At 47.4% G+C, this 15050-nt stretch overlaps 2 protein-coding genes and 1 long non-coding RNA gene across 3 annotated transcripts; 1 reads left to right on the top strand and 2 right to left on the bottom strand.

The window, feature by feature from the left end:
- Positions 1-254: 254 nt before the first annotated feature.
- LOC120709067 (succinate--CoA ligase [ADP-forming] subunit beta, mitochondrial) lies at positions 255-5634 on the bottom strand. The gene is made up of 12 exons (XM_039994586.1): positions 5388-5634; positions 5150-5260; positions 4460-4571; positions 3834-3898; positions 2840-2917; positions 2541-2615; positions 2263-2415; positions 2045-2179; positions 1738-1902; positions 1420-1542; positions 714-785; positions 255-613 (listed from the first exon to the last, which is right to left on the bottom strand). The coding sequence occupies exons 1-12, from the start codon at positions 5487-5489 to the stop codon at positions 536-538; spliced, it is 1269 nt and encodes a 422-aa protein (XP_039850520.1). The 5' UTR covers positions 5490-5634; the 3' UTR covers positions 255-535.
- An 824-nt stretch (positions 5635-6458) lies between these two features.
- LOC120709058 lies at positions 6459-10198 on the bottom strand. The gene is made up of 2 exons (XR_005689571.1): positions 6911-10198; positions 6459-6808 (listed from the first exon to the last, which is right to left on the bottom strand). It is a non-coding gene; the product is annotated as an uncharacterized LOC120709058 (long non-coding RNA).
- Positions 10199-10411: 213 nt separating this feature from the next.
- LOC120709048 lies at positions 10412-11609 on the top strand. The gene has a single exon (XM_039994564.1). It carries the CDS (start codon positions 10707-10709, stop codon positions 11199-11201), a length of 495 nt encoding a protein of 164 aa, XP_039850498.1. The 5' UTR covers positions 10412-10706; the 3' UTR covers positions 11202-11609.
- Positions 11610-15050: the final 3441 nt, after the last annotated feature.

Genomic DNA, 15050 nt, shown 5'->3' with positions numbered 1-15050 from the left:
GCACAAGGTTAACATTGCGAAGCAACTTATGTCCTTCAATAATGATCAGCTGGCATTGGGATGTTTTCACGGGCCATGTCCTAATCAGATTATCCTCCAGTGTCCGGTCATGGTACATCAGACCATAAGGTTAAGCACCCCCAAACAAAGAACTAAGCCAAATTGCAGAACACATTAAAATTCAACATATCATTTTTTTATCAATTTTTATGATTTACTGCCTTTGCTAAAGAACAAGATGCAACATGTCAGCATATAAAGTGAGAAATGTACTCATCACTCATCAGGGTAAAAGGAAGTGAGGTAAAATGCACTTGACAATGTAGCTGCCTAATCACGCCGATAAATGTTTATTAACATGAGATCAACAACGTTTCACTCCGTTTCGGCATTGGCAACGTTTAACAGGGAAAATCAAGCCAAAATAATCCCTCTTCAAAAAGGTTGCAGTTCACGCCTTCCGCCCTGATCCGAAATCCGTAAAAAGAGCACCGCTCATCTTGTAAAAAAGAAACTTCAGACTCATACACTAGAGTTATTTGACGGATGCTTTTACAGCCTTCTCTGCCGCATCATCAAGATCTTCTGCGGTGATCAGTGTCATTCCACTTTCCTGCAATACAAACATTACAATCACCAATGAACCATGAATGTTTCTGATAATTATCACAACTTCAGAACGTGCAGACTACACTATTATAACCAGCACTTACCTTAAGAATCCTCTTTCCTTGGTCCACATTGGTGCCTTCTAGACGAACAACAACAGGCACCTTCAGGTCAACCTGACAAAGGATGGAAAAATGAGTAAGGTACAAGAGGTAGGGGGGAGAGCATTAATCAACAAGGACACTTCAACTCAAGGAACATGCTGGAAATGTGAGGGAAATGAATTTAATTCAAAGAACATGTTGACAAAAAATGCCTCCAAACGATTGTACACCAGACAAGAAAAAGATTACAATATTTGTCGTCACACTTTAATTTAACAGGAACCACAAGGAAATTATCTCCAGCAACCATACCTCACTACAAGCAGGACATAAAAATATAAAACCAAACTAAATTAAGGAAAACACTCGATGAAGTATCACAAATTCTTCGAGAGGAATACACATAAAAAACAAGCATTTTTTTGGGGGGGGGGGGGGGGGGGCTGTAATGACTTAATTATCTTTGCAAGAGGACCACGTCAATGAATTCATGTGTAATATCAAGAGACAGAGAAACAAGATTGAAATAAATATTCACTTGTACAGTTGTGCTGTATGGACAGTAATTTCTCAAAACAGAGACATGCAAATGAATTAAATTTCAGGAAAAATAAAGAAGTTCCTCGAAAAGACTGCTATTGCACAAATACCATTCTCGGAAAAGAATATGCCAAAATTATCAGGACTAAGGATAGACAAAATGTACCTGTTTAGCAGCATTTACAATTCCACTTGCTATCACATCACATTTCATGATGCCCCCAAAAATGTTCACTAGAATTGCCTTCACTCTATCATCTGAAGTCAGGATCTTAAATGCTTCCACAACCTGGATAGAAAAATTTATAAAGACATGCAGTGTTGAAATTGATGCGGCACAGCAAACTACAATGCACAAAAATACACCATGTTTTAAGATGGATCTCGATGAGTTCCCAATCTCTTGATCAGGTGATGATATAGCTTTGCAATCTACTGAGAATAAAAACGAAGGATCAAACATTAACATGGTAACCCTTTATACCTGACCCTCTGATGCACTTCCACCAACATCAAGGAAATTGGCAGGTGTACCACCATGCAACTTGATAATGTCCATGGTAGCCATGGCCAATCCTGCTCCATTCACCATGCAACCAATCTCTCCATCAAGACCAATGTAGTTCAAATCTGCTTTGGCAGCAGCGACCTGTACAGGTAGTGGTGCCAGTCATCACTCCTCAAGAAAAGGGTTTAATAAAGGAAGAAAGAAGTGAACAGACACCTTTGAAGAGAACTCGACAGAAGAAGAGAAAAACAATGAAGGATGGGAGTGACAAGCAATTCTATACCTCCCTGGGGTCTTCTTGTGTTGTATCACGCAGTGCAAATATTTCTTTCTGTCTAAATGCAGCATTATCATCAAAGTTCAACTTTGCATCAGCAGCAACAAGCTTGTTGTCAGCTGTCTCCGCAAGAGGATTTATCTATCCACATTAAGCATCCAAATTAGAAGAAATGCAAATCATAAGATAAGCAATCAAAATGAGAACCTTTTCTCACTGCATACCTCCAGCAGTGTGCAATCACACTTGCAGAAAAGTTCATAGAGCTTCTTAATCTGTTCTATAGAAGACTGCCTGTCTGCTGCCTTCAGCGCTAGGCCATCAACAACTTTATCTGCATCCTCATCTGTGATTCCTTTGAATACATCAATAGGAACCTGAAATTCCAATTGATTGAATTTCAACAAGCAAAAATATCATCATGTTAGGAAAATAATTTTGAGAAACATGTAAATGACACAAAGAGGCATATTGAGCCCACAATTGAATTACGGAACGTAACCTTAATAATCATGTCAGGATACTTCTCTGCGAGATCTTCAATACTGGTTCCTCCCTTGCTGCAAGCAATAATGAGCTGAAAAAGGAAGATGGAAGATCAGCAATGAGCAACAGGAAAAAAGAACTTGACAAAACATATCGTGTCATTTCATAAAAGAGACTGACAATGAAAAAAGAACTTTTGATTTAGTTGATTCAGTCATTGAAATGCACCGACATGTTTAATCGTAGAAAAGGGTAGCTAAAGGAAATTATAAAATGAAGTGCATCATAAAGTGTACTCTCAGATAAACAACATACCGGACCAGCAGTTTTCCTGTCAAGGGTGATGGCAAAGTACATCTCGTTAGTCAGTGATAATTTCTCACACAAATAGACCTGTCCAAGAGAATGGAAAAGTATCAGGAGCCACAATTTTGATTCGCAGAAGGTACTGGCGTACTGCTACTAAAACATACGAGGTAATGAGTTTAATACAAGTATACAGCATTGTAGCATGACAACGGAAGTATGTTAAGCTCTTTCAAATTGAAATGCAATATCTCGTATTGTATTTTAAAATATTAATTATGAAATGCACGAAAATGTTAAGAGGGAAGCTACGAATCAGATACATGTACAGGCAATGGCCTCAAACGATAATTCTCTCCCTTTAATAAATATAAGTCACTCCGGAAATAGCCACAAATTACAAGGTAGAACTTCAACTACAAAAATATATGAAAATATGATATTTACAAGAAAAACGATAACATATAATAGAAGTACTTCCCAGGATGGAACTGATATTATCAATCTAATTTCTCAATCTACTTAGTTCTTTATGTATTTATTAATACTGAAAAAGTTTGAGCAGAATCCTAAAATGACTTATATTTACAACTGGAAGGAGTACTTTATAATGTGCCACGGTTTTGTTAATATTTCACATGACTGGAGAATGAAGAGCAATTGGATATATTTTCCACGGTTTTGTTAATGTACCGCGGTTTTGTTAATGTTTCACAGGAATTGAAAAGGTTCTTACCGTAAGCTAAGACAGTCTGAACCTCTTGTTATCGATACTGTGGAAGGGTCAAACTTGCTAAATGCTAAGTGAAAAGATGGTTTACAAAGAATCTGGCAATGTCAAGAACTCAAGATCATAAAATAATTGTTAAACATGCCTACAGGCTGAGAATTAGTTTGTAGCAATTCTACATAGTGATACTGAAAAATGGTAAAAAAGGCAGAGTGAAACACAATGTAAACAGAACATACAAGCAAAAAACAGCTTAAGTTCGCAAGTTCAAACCTTGCTCACAATCTTTCCCTCTGGGCCAGATTGCTTCGTGACCAGAATCTGGCCTAGCATTTTACCTGTAGAAGAATACCAGTACAACTCACTCAGCAGTGTACATATATGAATTGACTTGCACAAACTAATAGCAGACATCAAAGTCGAGTTACAACACAAGAAACAAATCAACCAATACAGTCAAAGGAATATGAAAAGGAATCCTTACAATTACCAATACATTTAAGAAAACAGTTACCAATACAGGTTGCAATATTCCTAATGCAGATGTGTTTAAGTTAAACGTGAAGGTATCAAAGTAATCATGCTCACTTCATACGCAGAATTTTCATGATAGCAAATTTCAGCACCAAAGAATTAAAAGTAAACATTAAAGTGTATATGAGATCAGAAATTAAGAAAGTGCTTTTCTTCATGTGCATAGGAGTGCCAAAAAAGATGATCATAAACAAAGGAACTCAAATTGTAATGACAGAACACAGAAGCCACTAATGATACCAACAAAAAAAGCGTGTAAGTAATCTCAGGAATTCTAGGAATAAATGTTATACATACATACATATTTTTATGCAGCAAGCCAGCAATACATAATGAATCCAAGTACTCGCTATCAACACACTTACTTGCAATTCCTTCAGCTTCCTCAGCCTTAACAATATGAACACCACCTTTCAGCCCACTTTTGAAAGTGCCCAGCCCGCGGCCTCCAGCAAGGATTTGACTCTTAACAACTATCTGCAACGAAAATATAATGAGTATGAAAACATAGCTAAACTGCAAATTATGAAATGTCTAATATTCTCTTAGATTATAACAAGATAGCAGACGCTAAGCTATATAAATTTGATTTGTAGTGCTACTCCAAATTAAGAATATTCCTCGACTATTTCATAAGAAGCACGCATGCTTCAGAAAGGTCAGAAAGATAGCACGTAGGTGTGAGCACAAGCAGCATGTAAGATTACTCAAGGGTCAAGGAACCTAAGGCTGTGCGCCTGTGCCATGACCATGACTCCATCTGCACGAATATACTGATATAACTGTAACTGATCTATGCGAAATACTATTTACCCCTACCAACTATGAAAATCCCCTTAAAACAGCCCCTTAATCACCGGAAAATTCTACATCATCATAAAAAACACCAATTATCATAGATTGTTATCAATGCACCACCTGCTCAGTACATATTCGAAGTAAACTACAGTCTGGTCTATCATCCAAATGACTGTCGGACCCTATCCATGGGCTGGCATTTTGCATCCATGGAGTGAATAAGATGAAATAACATAAGGAAGCTGTGGCATCGTTACCTCTTTCTCGCTGGGAAATACGTTCTTCAAGGTGTCCTTGACCTCCTGCACGGAACCAGCCGCCGCCCCCCTGGGCACGTTGATCCCGTATTTCCCCATCAACTCCGCGCCCTGCAGAACGACACAATCCACAATCCCTAATCCGTCAGCCCCAACCTCCAGGAAAGCACGAATAAATCCCGCAAAACCGGATGAAAAATGGGAGGGCAAACTGCGGGATCTGGGGGCGCGAGGGCACCTGGTACTCGTGGATGTTGAGGCGGCGGAGCTGCTGGTGCTGCCATCTCCCGGCGACGGAGAGGGCGCGGGACGCAAGCTTCCCCAGCGATCCGCGAACCATGGCTGCGGCGACCTGGGCGAGGCTGGCTCCTCCGATCCGGGAACCCTACAAGCGTGGAAGGGAGACGCTTCCTCTGTGGCTTCCTCTTTTTTCCCCTTCCTTTTTACACGATTTTCTCTTTCGCTTTCTTTCTTGCGCAAGGGGTGCGGCGGCGGGCTGTGGCCTGTGGACCGGGGGCAGTAGACTCGTCCACGTCCAAGGGAGAATGGTTTTCATTCTCTGACATGTGGGCTCCCACAGCGTGGGGTACAGATGTCATAGAAACAGGCCAACGGGAGGTGGTTCAGAGGTTTGACTGGATTTATTATTGGGCCGCGAGGCCCATACATTTGATGTACTCCGCTTGATACTAAATTTGGTTCGCGGCCCAATAATCCAGTGATCAGTCAGTGATCACTCAGCTAGATACTACTAGTACGGTGGTAAGTACCAGCCCATATACATTTTGTTCGGCTGGCTGTGACTGGTGTTAATTTGTTGTGAGAGAAAAATATTGTTGGCTTACTGGTAGCTGATGGCTGGTGCTAGTTTGGTGTGTAAGAGTTAAACACTGTTGGTTGGTTGCAGCGAATAGAGTCATAACAGCATAAGCTGCCCGCGGGCCGCAGTAGCAAACTGAACACCCTCTCAAAAAAAAAAAGCAAACTGAACAAGCTCGCCGCCTTAGATGTCAGCGGTAGCCACCAATGGGTCAACGACGGCGATCCGCCGATCCCGACCTCGCCGGCTGTTTTCTCAAACTTTTGTTCGGGTGGACTCTGTTCTGTTTCGTCCTGATTAAAACGGCAGCCAGGCCCGGTTGGTGTGGCTGCTGAACCTGTATGGAATCAGATTGACTGTTTGAGCATCCATTCTTTTCATGGAGCAAATCTCATTGGTGATGGCGTGATGCTAGGTCGTCATGGTCTATTGGTCTGATAATAATAGGTTCTACTGCAATCAACAGCATTATCTGTAGCAGAGACACTGTATTAATATGATGCCGCTTAACTTTCATTTCTTTTCAATTATTTTATGACTATAAATTGCCCTTAGATTACAAGCGCCGCTCTGGCTCTTCAGCCTGCGGCGGACACGACGGCGGCTCCCCTACTCCTTGACTTCGAGGCACGCGCCCCTGTAGCCCTTGGGGCAGCAGCAGCAGCGCGCCATGTCGCCGGTGGCCGCGTTCGGCACGGCGAAGTCGTAGCGGCTGAACCCGCTGGCCTGGCACACGTCCTTGCAGAGGTGGACGCTCCACCCGTTGTTGCTGTGGCAGGGCCTCGTCGGCAGCATGTCCGGGTCCGTCACCGTGGCGCCCGGCTCCGTCCGCGCCGCACCTGCACACGCACACGGGGAAGGCGGCAGAACCGGTCAGCCCGGAACCGATGACGGTCACGCTCGTAAGCGTGGAGCCGAGGGAGGAGAGATCGAACGGAGACCTGCGGCGACGACGAGGGCCAGGAGGCAGCCGGCGACGAGCGGGTTCATAGCGGATGCCGCCATCTCGACCGGTTGGTTTCTCTGCTCTGCAACTCTGCGGTGAGCTTGTGGTTTGCGAGGGGTTCTGGGACCTATGGAGGATGCTGCGTTTTGTAGGCCAGCCTGTCCCTGGAATATTTGATGCGAGGATATTGATGCAGCCAGGGCCCAAGGGAAAAGCGCATCCCAACTTCCCAAGGATGGATTCCCATATCCTGTGGCTTTTTCTCGGAAGTGATGAAATAAGGGATCCCATGAAATAATGATGAGATCGGTGTGCTACCACTCCATGGTTGGATTCATTTTAGTCCGTTTTCCTTCGGCAATTAAGTGGCCGCATTTTGGCTTCTGCATAACAACTGGACCGACCGAGTGAACGAGCGTGTGTAAAAAAAAAAGAGGCCCCTGGAAGGCTGCAAATCCGTGCGTGCAGAGAGCTAACCATGCATATTTTTGTGATGATAGTCACTTTCATTCATTCGCTAACAAATTGAGAAATTAATTTGCATCTGAAATTTTGAACCAAATGAAATGGACAGGTATAACTCTATTACAAAAATTTGAAAAAATGGTAGAAATTTGCATCCCTTTTTTTTGCCAAGACTTCACATGGTAAGTAAGTGTAGTTCTGAAAAACCTTGCAGTTTTTCTGACAAAAATTTTAACAAAGATTTTCCTGAAAGCTATATATAAAAAAGAATTATAGTGCAAAAAGATAGAGATGGCAAAGGGCCATCCTCGTGGTCTCCCATTTGTATTTTCACACCTTCAGTCTTCCTCCTAAACATTAGAGATAGATAAATAGTAGATAGATGGAGAAAGAGATAGAGATATAAAGATAACCATATAGTTAGAAAACATTAGAAATAGATAGGTATAGAACAATAAAAAAAAGATAGAGATAGATATATAGATAGAGATGGAAAGATAGACAAATAGATAGATTGATAAATATATAAACAAATATATAGAAAAACAATATAGAGCTGGAAATACTTTTTTCTCATTCTTCCGCTCTTCCTCAAAAAAATAGAGAGGTAGATACATAGAAATAGAAAGATAGTCAATCTTATAGAAAGAAAACAGTAGAAATGAAAAAAAATAATAAGGCATAATGCTTGGTCCTTTAACATGCAGAGCATGAATATGACGAGAAGGCTGATTTCTAATTTCGATTATGACTTATTATAAGGGAGTGTCAAGATTTGTTTATACGTGCAATCTAGTAGACAGTTATAGCACAAATCCTAAAGCACAATAAAACGTATAAGAATCTAACAGATTTGGTACAAAAAAAAATCTGACAACAGATAAATAGCAAAGGTCTTATAAGAACGGCGACGATGAGTCTTAAAGAACTTTCATCACAGTAATGATTACTTAAGAAGAGCTCTCAGTTCTTTTTACCCTTATTGAAAAGATAGATAATGCCTTAAACGGTTTGTGTCTCACTGTGTAATAAAATAGTTGTGGCTACAACATTGGTCATTTTGTTTTTACGCAAATCAGAACCCCTGGTGATGCAAAGTTCACCTTAACCTGGTGCGAGCCATTCAACAACTAACAACTATGCGTTGTAGACAAATAGGTACACATACCATTTAATATTTTCACCGTGTTCGGCAGGCTGGAGCTGGAGTAGTGTGAGAGAAAAATATTGTTACCTAGCTGGTGGCTGGAGGCTAGAGCTGGAGTGGTGTGAGAAAAAAATACTATAATGCTGGAGGGCTGGAGACCAGCCGAACACGGTGTTTATTTACTTATTTTCCTTTCATTACATGCGTTTTGGTCTTTTAGCATGAGACAAAAGCTCACTGGCTGCACTAGCCGCGAGGGTACTCTACTACGCCTCGATGTCGAGGATCCCTTGAGCGCGTTCAATTTGTTGAAATCCTAGCGGCTGAAACCATGGACTAAACTGAACCGAATGTCCTTTTTATAATCGTGAGCTAGTAATAACATTTAAAGCGAGCATACTCAAACTCGGTATTTCAATATCCGTCCAATGTTGCGGTTGCATCAGTTGGATTTTTCTTCTTCTTTTTTTTAGGAAGTTTGATTTTTCGACTGAATGAATAAATGAACAAGTGCTGCATTTGTTTCAGTGTGACAGCTGGGCCGAAGGAACACTTTTTTTGAGAGGAAGCGAAGGAACACTTTTGTGTGCGCTCGCGTCTCGTTTTTTTAGAGGAACCGGGATTTTTATTTATAATAAAACTGGTAGTTTACAACCCATCCTAAAGAGACAAACTTGAAACAAAACGGAAGTTATATCCAGATCCTTGTAAGAATCCCCGGTCTTTCTCGTCGCCGATGATCGGAGCCATATATGAAGCCGGCCACCACACCGACAAAGGAAACAAAGTTTGAAAGGCACCATGAGCAACACATCGGAGAACCGACGCAACTTGAAGACGATGAATGAACAGGCTAGGAGAGATTGCTGGCAGCCATCATATTGTCAGAACCAGGGAGTCTGACGCCTCATACTACAACTCCGGCTCGCCGGACAACAAGAACCCCGAAGGGGAAGTAAACCACCAGAGACGGTGGGACAAGTACACCAACCCGTACATATAGGAAGGTGGATAGCGAACCTCACAAGGAAGGTCCTAACACGACCACTAGGACACCTTTGGAGGGACAAAATTCCGATGAATAACCCTCCACCGGTAAATCCACTAGAACCCCTCCAATCATCTACCACTAAGTCGTAGTTTACGAGACCTTCGTTGCTGATGATGCCAAGGACTCCGATGGCACAAAGAAGCATACAGACGATTCGCTTGCCGACGCATAAGAAAGAAACAGTAACATACCCATCGGTGTTGAATCCTCCGCAATAGAAGCCATCGCCAAGCACCTTGTGAACTCCAGCACCGAACAAATCCCGCTCACCAACGATACAAGCAGTAGCAGAGAAGATTTGAAGGGGAAACCAAAAAAATCCCGGTGAATTTCTCACCGAGAGAGAAACTAACCCTAACCTATCTAGATGTACTCTATTAGAAGGGAATATGTACATCTCCCACCGGATTCGCAGCTCTCCCCGCACACCGGCCACCCAGAGGCAACCGGAGGCGAGAAGAAACCGGCGAATCCGGCAGAGAAACGGAGATCGCCCGAGATTCGCAGCGAGAGGAACGGGAAGACTCGAGAGACTGCTGCCGCTCCGCTCGCGTCTCGCTTGCGAGTCAAAACATCTTGATAGGCTTTTGGGCCCCCAGTGAAAGGGAAGAAAAAACTTCAGTCCAAGAGCCCAGCCCAAACTCTCGACGCAATGACTATTCTACCCTAATATCTTGTCCACAACCACCGCTAACGCTGCCGCACCCGCACGGCATCTTCCAGAACCAACGTGATGGCATTTTCGTTATTTTGAGGAGGTTCAATGGCCAAAGCTAACCTACCTGCGTATAAATATGAGGCCACCCGCACCCTCCCGAACTCCTGCCCCCATTCTTCCGTCCCCGCGCGGTCACGCCCTCCCCCTTCTTTTCTCCTCTCCCACGAGATTCCGTTTCGTTTGAATTCCGTTTGCGAATTTACGAAACTGCCCCCAGCGGGACCCACGCCCCCCACGCTCCCTCTCTGTCTCCGGCTCAACCGCTTCCCTTCTCCCCCCCCCCCCCTCTTTTTATTTCGCTGCCCGCCTGCCCCCCCCCCACCCGCACCCCACCAATCGCCGTCGTGCGATTCCGTCCCTGGCGTGGCGGTGGGCGCATCCGGGCCGTCGAGCTGTCGATCCGCGCGGCGATGCAGGCGCCACGTGGCGGAGGTGGCTTCCTCGGGAAGCGGAAGGAGCGCGAGTACTACCCGCCATACCCCTCGGCCTCGTCGTCGGAGCAGGCGGTGCTGCTCCAGCGGCCGCCGCAGCCGTTCGCTAGGCCCTTCCCGCGCGCCGGCACCGGCAGGCCGGATCGCGCCGCGGCGGTGAGGCTTGGCGCCAAGCCGCCGCTCCCTCACCCGGGTGCTGCGGGGCCCCAGGTCGGCGGCGGCGGCGGCGCCGGCGGCAACAAGCTGCTGGCCGGGTACCTGGCGCACGAGTTCCTGCGGCGCGGCACGCTCCTCGGCGAGCGGAGGCTGGAGCCGTCGGGGCGGAAGGAGAAGGAGCCCGTCCTCGCCGTCCCCGCGCCCGAGCCGAGCAGGCGCTACGCGGAGGTTTCGCGGCTGCTCATGGCTGGCGGGGCCCGCATCCCCGGCGTCGTCAACCCCTCGCAGCTCGGCCGCTGGCTCCGGATTAAGGAGTGACCGGCCGGCCATGCCGGGAGGCCGCAGAGGGAACGCGCGGCGGGGCGGCATTGCCTGCTGGCTCGCCTCGGCGGCCGACCAACCCGAAGAACAGCGGATGCTTCTGGACACAGCAAGCGGGTTTGTCCTGTCATTTTCCCTTCGAATTTTTCGTGTGGTAATTAGCGAATCATTTCCCCTTGTCAAAATCCTAGTGTAGTTGTCGGATGAGAAACCGGAGGCACTGCTGCTACTAGCTTTCGCCGCTTCCATTACTCTGAAATCCTCTGCATCGGCGAAAAAAAAATCTGTGATGATATGCGTAGATGAATCATCCGTCGGTGTAAATACAATGATATGCTTTGGAAGTAGCTTGTGAAGCACTCTACATGTTTCTATTACGGCCAGTATATAATTTGGTTGGTGCCATCAGTGCCTTCTCCGCCTAGCTAGAATCCAACGGCGTCGTTCCCATATTTGGAGCAAGGAACGCTGGCGATGGCAATTGCCGCAACTAGCCCTGCAAACGGAGGACCTTTGCTTGCGCAGCTCTCTCATCTGGATCTGTGTTCCTTCCGTGTTTCGTTGTGCATTAAAGACTATGCGTCTGTTGCCATCTTGGGTTCTCCGAATTTGCAGACGTTGGTGTGTGCGGTATGGTTTCGGCCATGCTATCCAATATGCATCTCGCTCGTTCCAGAATTCTGCTTTGCCTTCGTTGATCCGGGGAGGTCCATCTCGTGCTAGAAATAAGAACTAGTACTACTTGTTGATTGTCACTGCCATTTTTGGCAGTTCATGAACATTGAAGTATTGAACTTGACTTGTTTGCCCAAAATTAAAAAAAAAAACATGGAGTAATCCATGGTTCCGGTCTTCACGGTTCTCATTCTTCTTCGTGTCCCCTGAAGAGAAAGTCTGTATTCTCGTCGTTCATATAAAGCTGTAAAGAATTCTGTTCAATGGTCCGCTCTGCGCGTTGTCAATGCCATGACAGCCACGATTAAACTAAGCTTAGTCAAACCGCAGGAACTTTTCGTAGTTTGATTTCTACTGCATAGTGTATCTGTATATATACACACGTTAAAAATCACCAATTTACTATCTATACTTTGTAAAGATTTTTTTTTTTGAAAAACTAGCAGGAGCACTGCTTTGTCACTTAAGGAAGGAGAAACAGGGATAGTATCTTACGGTGATGATATTACATAAATAATCAAGCTCGCACACTCTATAAAGAAAAGGCCTAACATAAATATTAGGATAACTCTGGCCCCAAACAGGCCAATTTTCTAGTGTGAACTTCATGTTTGATCTCTTGGATCACTTCCGCCGGACTCTTTATCTTCTGTTCGAATACACCCGGTTCCTTTCCTTCCATAGATTCCAAGCACAATACATCATCATTGTAGCTTTAATTTTCCTTATTTTTTTTGGCAAGTGAGCAAGTTCCTTTTCCCACCAATCAAAGATTTGAATGCCGTTTTGTGGAGGCTGCACCAATTGTTGTGACCAATCTGTCATTTTCTTCCATACTTGTCTAGCAAAATTGCAATGTAGGACCAGATGCTCCGCTGTTTCTTGGTCATTGTTACAGAGTGGACATATAGGATTGTAAAGAAATTATTTACTATCTACTAGAACATGAGAAAATCACGATCCTCCTGTGTTGATTCTGATTTGATGCACTTCAGCAATAGTTCAGATTTCAGAACAGAGGACGGCCTTTAGGCATCGGCATCGCTTTAAGCTCTTTCACCTCGTATGCAAGCAAAAGCAATCTAATCCACTCGACTTTCTGATCCGTGTCGTTTTCATCCGAGCCACTCAAAGTCCCCTTTTTGCCGAGACGATTTGCTCGAGCGTCGCCCCATGGCTTTCGTGCGTCCAGCCCAATCTTTCCCATTTCCATCCGAGTCGAGCCAGCCCGGCTCACGCGGCAAGATCACCGGGCAAGATCACGAGTCCTTTCCATACAAACAGCGGAGGCGCGAGGGCCGCTGCTCTTGCAGCAGCAGGAGTGGTTGGCCTTGCCCAGTGGTCCTTCTCCGACGGCGACGTGAGGGGCGGGAAGAACTAGAGGACGACGCGTAGGCAGCCGGGGTGATGCTGGCGAGACAGACAGCTGCTGGCGAGCAAGAAAGGGTGCAGATGAATGGACTGGACGGAGCAAACAGATGTGATGTGAAAGAACCGTGGCTGCTGTTTTCTGCTTCAAGGCAGGCTGATAATGTTTGCTCAAAGGAAAAAGAAGTTTTGTTCAAAGGCAAGCAGGTAATGGATGGTAAACCCGAAAAAACGGCACATACTTAGCAAGCATGTAGGGTTCTTCTGGATCACTAGCGTTTGCGTGGTAAGGTTGAATCCCTGATCGAGGAGGAAATAAATGTGCGCAGGCAGCAGCCAGGCAGATCACAACGCATGCATGATTCTTTACTTCTTTGAGTAAATTCTCCCTATGCCATTAGAAAATTAAGATGATCCCTTATGTGCCATTGAAAATTAGTTTATCCCTTCTATGCCATCATTTATAATTTTTCATCCCCTCTGTGCCATTGCTGTTAACTTTCCCTACCGGATCCGTTAAAGAGTATTGGGAAAAGACCAAAATACCCCTCCGTTTCACCCCGTTTCAGAGTAACGGACGGGAGACCGCGTGCCAGTGCCGCCCGCAGCGCCGCCTCCGTTCTCCCCGCGCTCGGCTCGACCGCCCGCGTCCGGTCGGCATGCCACGCTCGCCCCCAATCCAGCGGAGGTCCCAATCCCGCACCACGCGCGAGCGCCAGTCGACGGAGACGCCAGGTCGCCGCCGGGCCCGTCGTCCCGGCACGACTGGGGAGGCTGCGGCCGCCGCAGGAGCTCGCCGGGGACGCCGCCGCAAGCCGAGATGCCGGCGGGGAGCGGGCTGGAGAGCCGATTCCCTGGGAGCGCGTCGAGGCGGAGCAACCCGGACCGTGGGAGGCGGCCGGCCCGTGCGACGCCGGCGGCCGGTGGCGCACGCCGGGGCTGGAAGAGAGGGCCGGAGGGCGACGACCGACTGCAGCGAGCAGAGAGGAGCTAGGGTTCATCCAGGGACGAGCCTCTGCCGAGCCACCGCCAAGCCGCCGCCGGGCCATCACCGAGCCGCCGCAGATCCGCGGCCGCTGCTCCGCCGTGGCCATCGGAGGGAGGAGGCACAGCGAGGGAGGAGGGCCACAGGCCACCGCGGCCGGATGAGGCATGGAGCATGGAGGAGGGACGCCGCGGCCGCCACGGCCGCCGAGGCAGGGAGGAGGGAGGGGGATCTGCCGGCGAGGGAAGCTCGAGTGCTCCATGGCAACCGCCGCGCAGACCCCGACCACCGCGGCGTAGGGCCCGGCCGCACCGCCCACTGGCCCTGGCCGCCGCCGCGCAGGCCCTGGTCCGGCGCGGGGAGGGAGGAGCGCTCGCCGGGGAGGGAGGAGCGCTCGCCGGGGAGGGAGCAGTCGAGAGGAGGAAGGAGGCACCCGCAACCGCGCTGCCCGCGCGGAGGCTGCCCGTCCGCCGGGGTCGGACCGCCCCGTCGTGCCCGCTCCACTGCGTCGCGCCGCCGCGCGCGGACCGCCCTGCCGTGGCCGCCCGTCGATGGAGAAAGCAGGAGGAGGCACGCAGGCCGCCCCGACGTCTACTCCGCCGGCCCCGACAAGCTCACACGCATAGGCCAACGACACCGCCCAGGCTGCGCCGCCGCGCGCCGACCACGCTCCGCCGCCCGGTCGTGCCACTCCGCCCTACCCGCGGCCGCGCGTGTCGCTCTGCCGTCGCCGGCGAGGGAGGGGGAGGAGGGGCGCCGGTGAGAGAGAGAGTGTGGAAGGGAGGAAGACGATGGGGACTGTGCGGGAGGAAGACGAT

This window comes from Panicum virgatum, chromosome 1K (genome assembly GCF_016808335.1).
Source record: "Panicum virgatum strain AP13 chromosome 1K, P.virgatum_v5, whole genome shotgun sequence".
Taxonomy (NCBI): Eukaryota; Viridiplantae; Streptophyta; class Magnoliopsida; order Poales; family Poaceae; genus Panicum; species Panicum virgatum.
Note: the sequence above shows the minus strand (reverse complement) of the source record. Positions and strands in the feature narration are given on the sequence as shown.

Coding starts and splice junctions, on each gene's coding strand:
- LOC120709048 (XM_039994564.1), top strand. CDS start 10,707: ATGCAGGCGCCACGTGGCGGAGGTGGCTTCCTCGGGAAGCGGAAGGAG.
- LOC120709067 (XM_039994586.1), bottom strand. CDS start 5,489: ATGGTTCGCGGATCGCTGGGGAAGCTTGCGTCCCGCGCCCTCTCCGTC. Junction 4,572..5,149: donor TATTTCCCAGCGAGAAAGAG/GTAACGATGCCA, acceptor TTTTCGTTGCAG/ATAGTTGTTAAGAGTCAAAT. Junction 614..713: donor AAGGAAAGAGGATTCTTAAG/GTAAGTGCTGGT, acceptor TTTGTATTGCAG/GAAAGTGGAATGACACTGAT.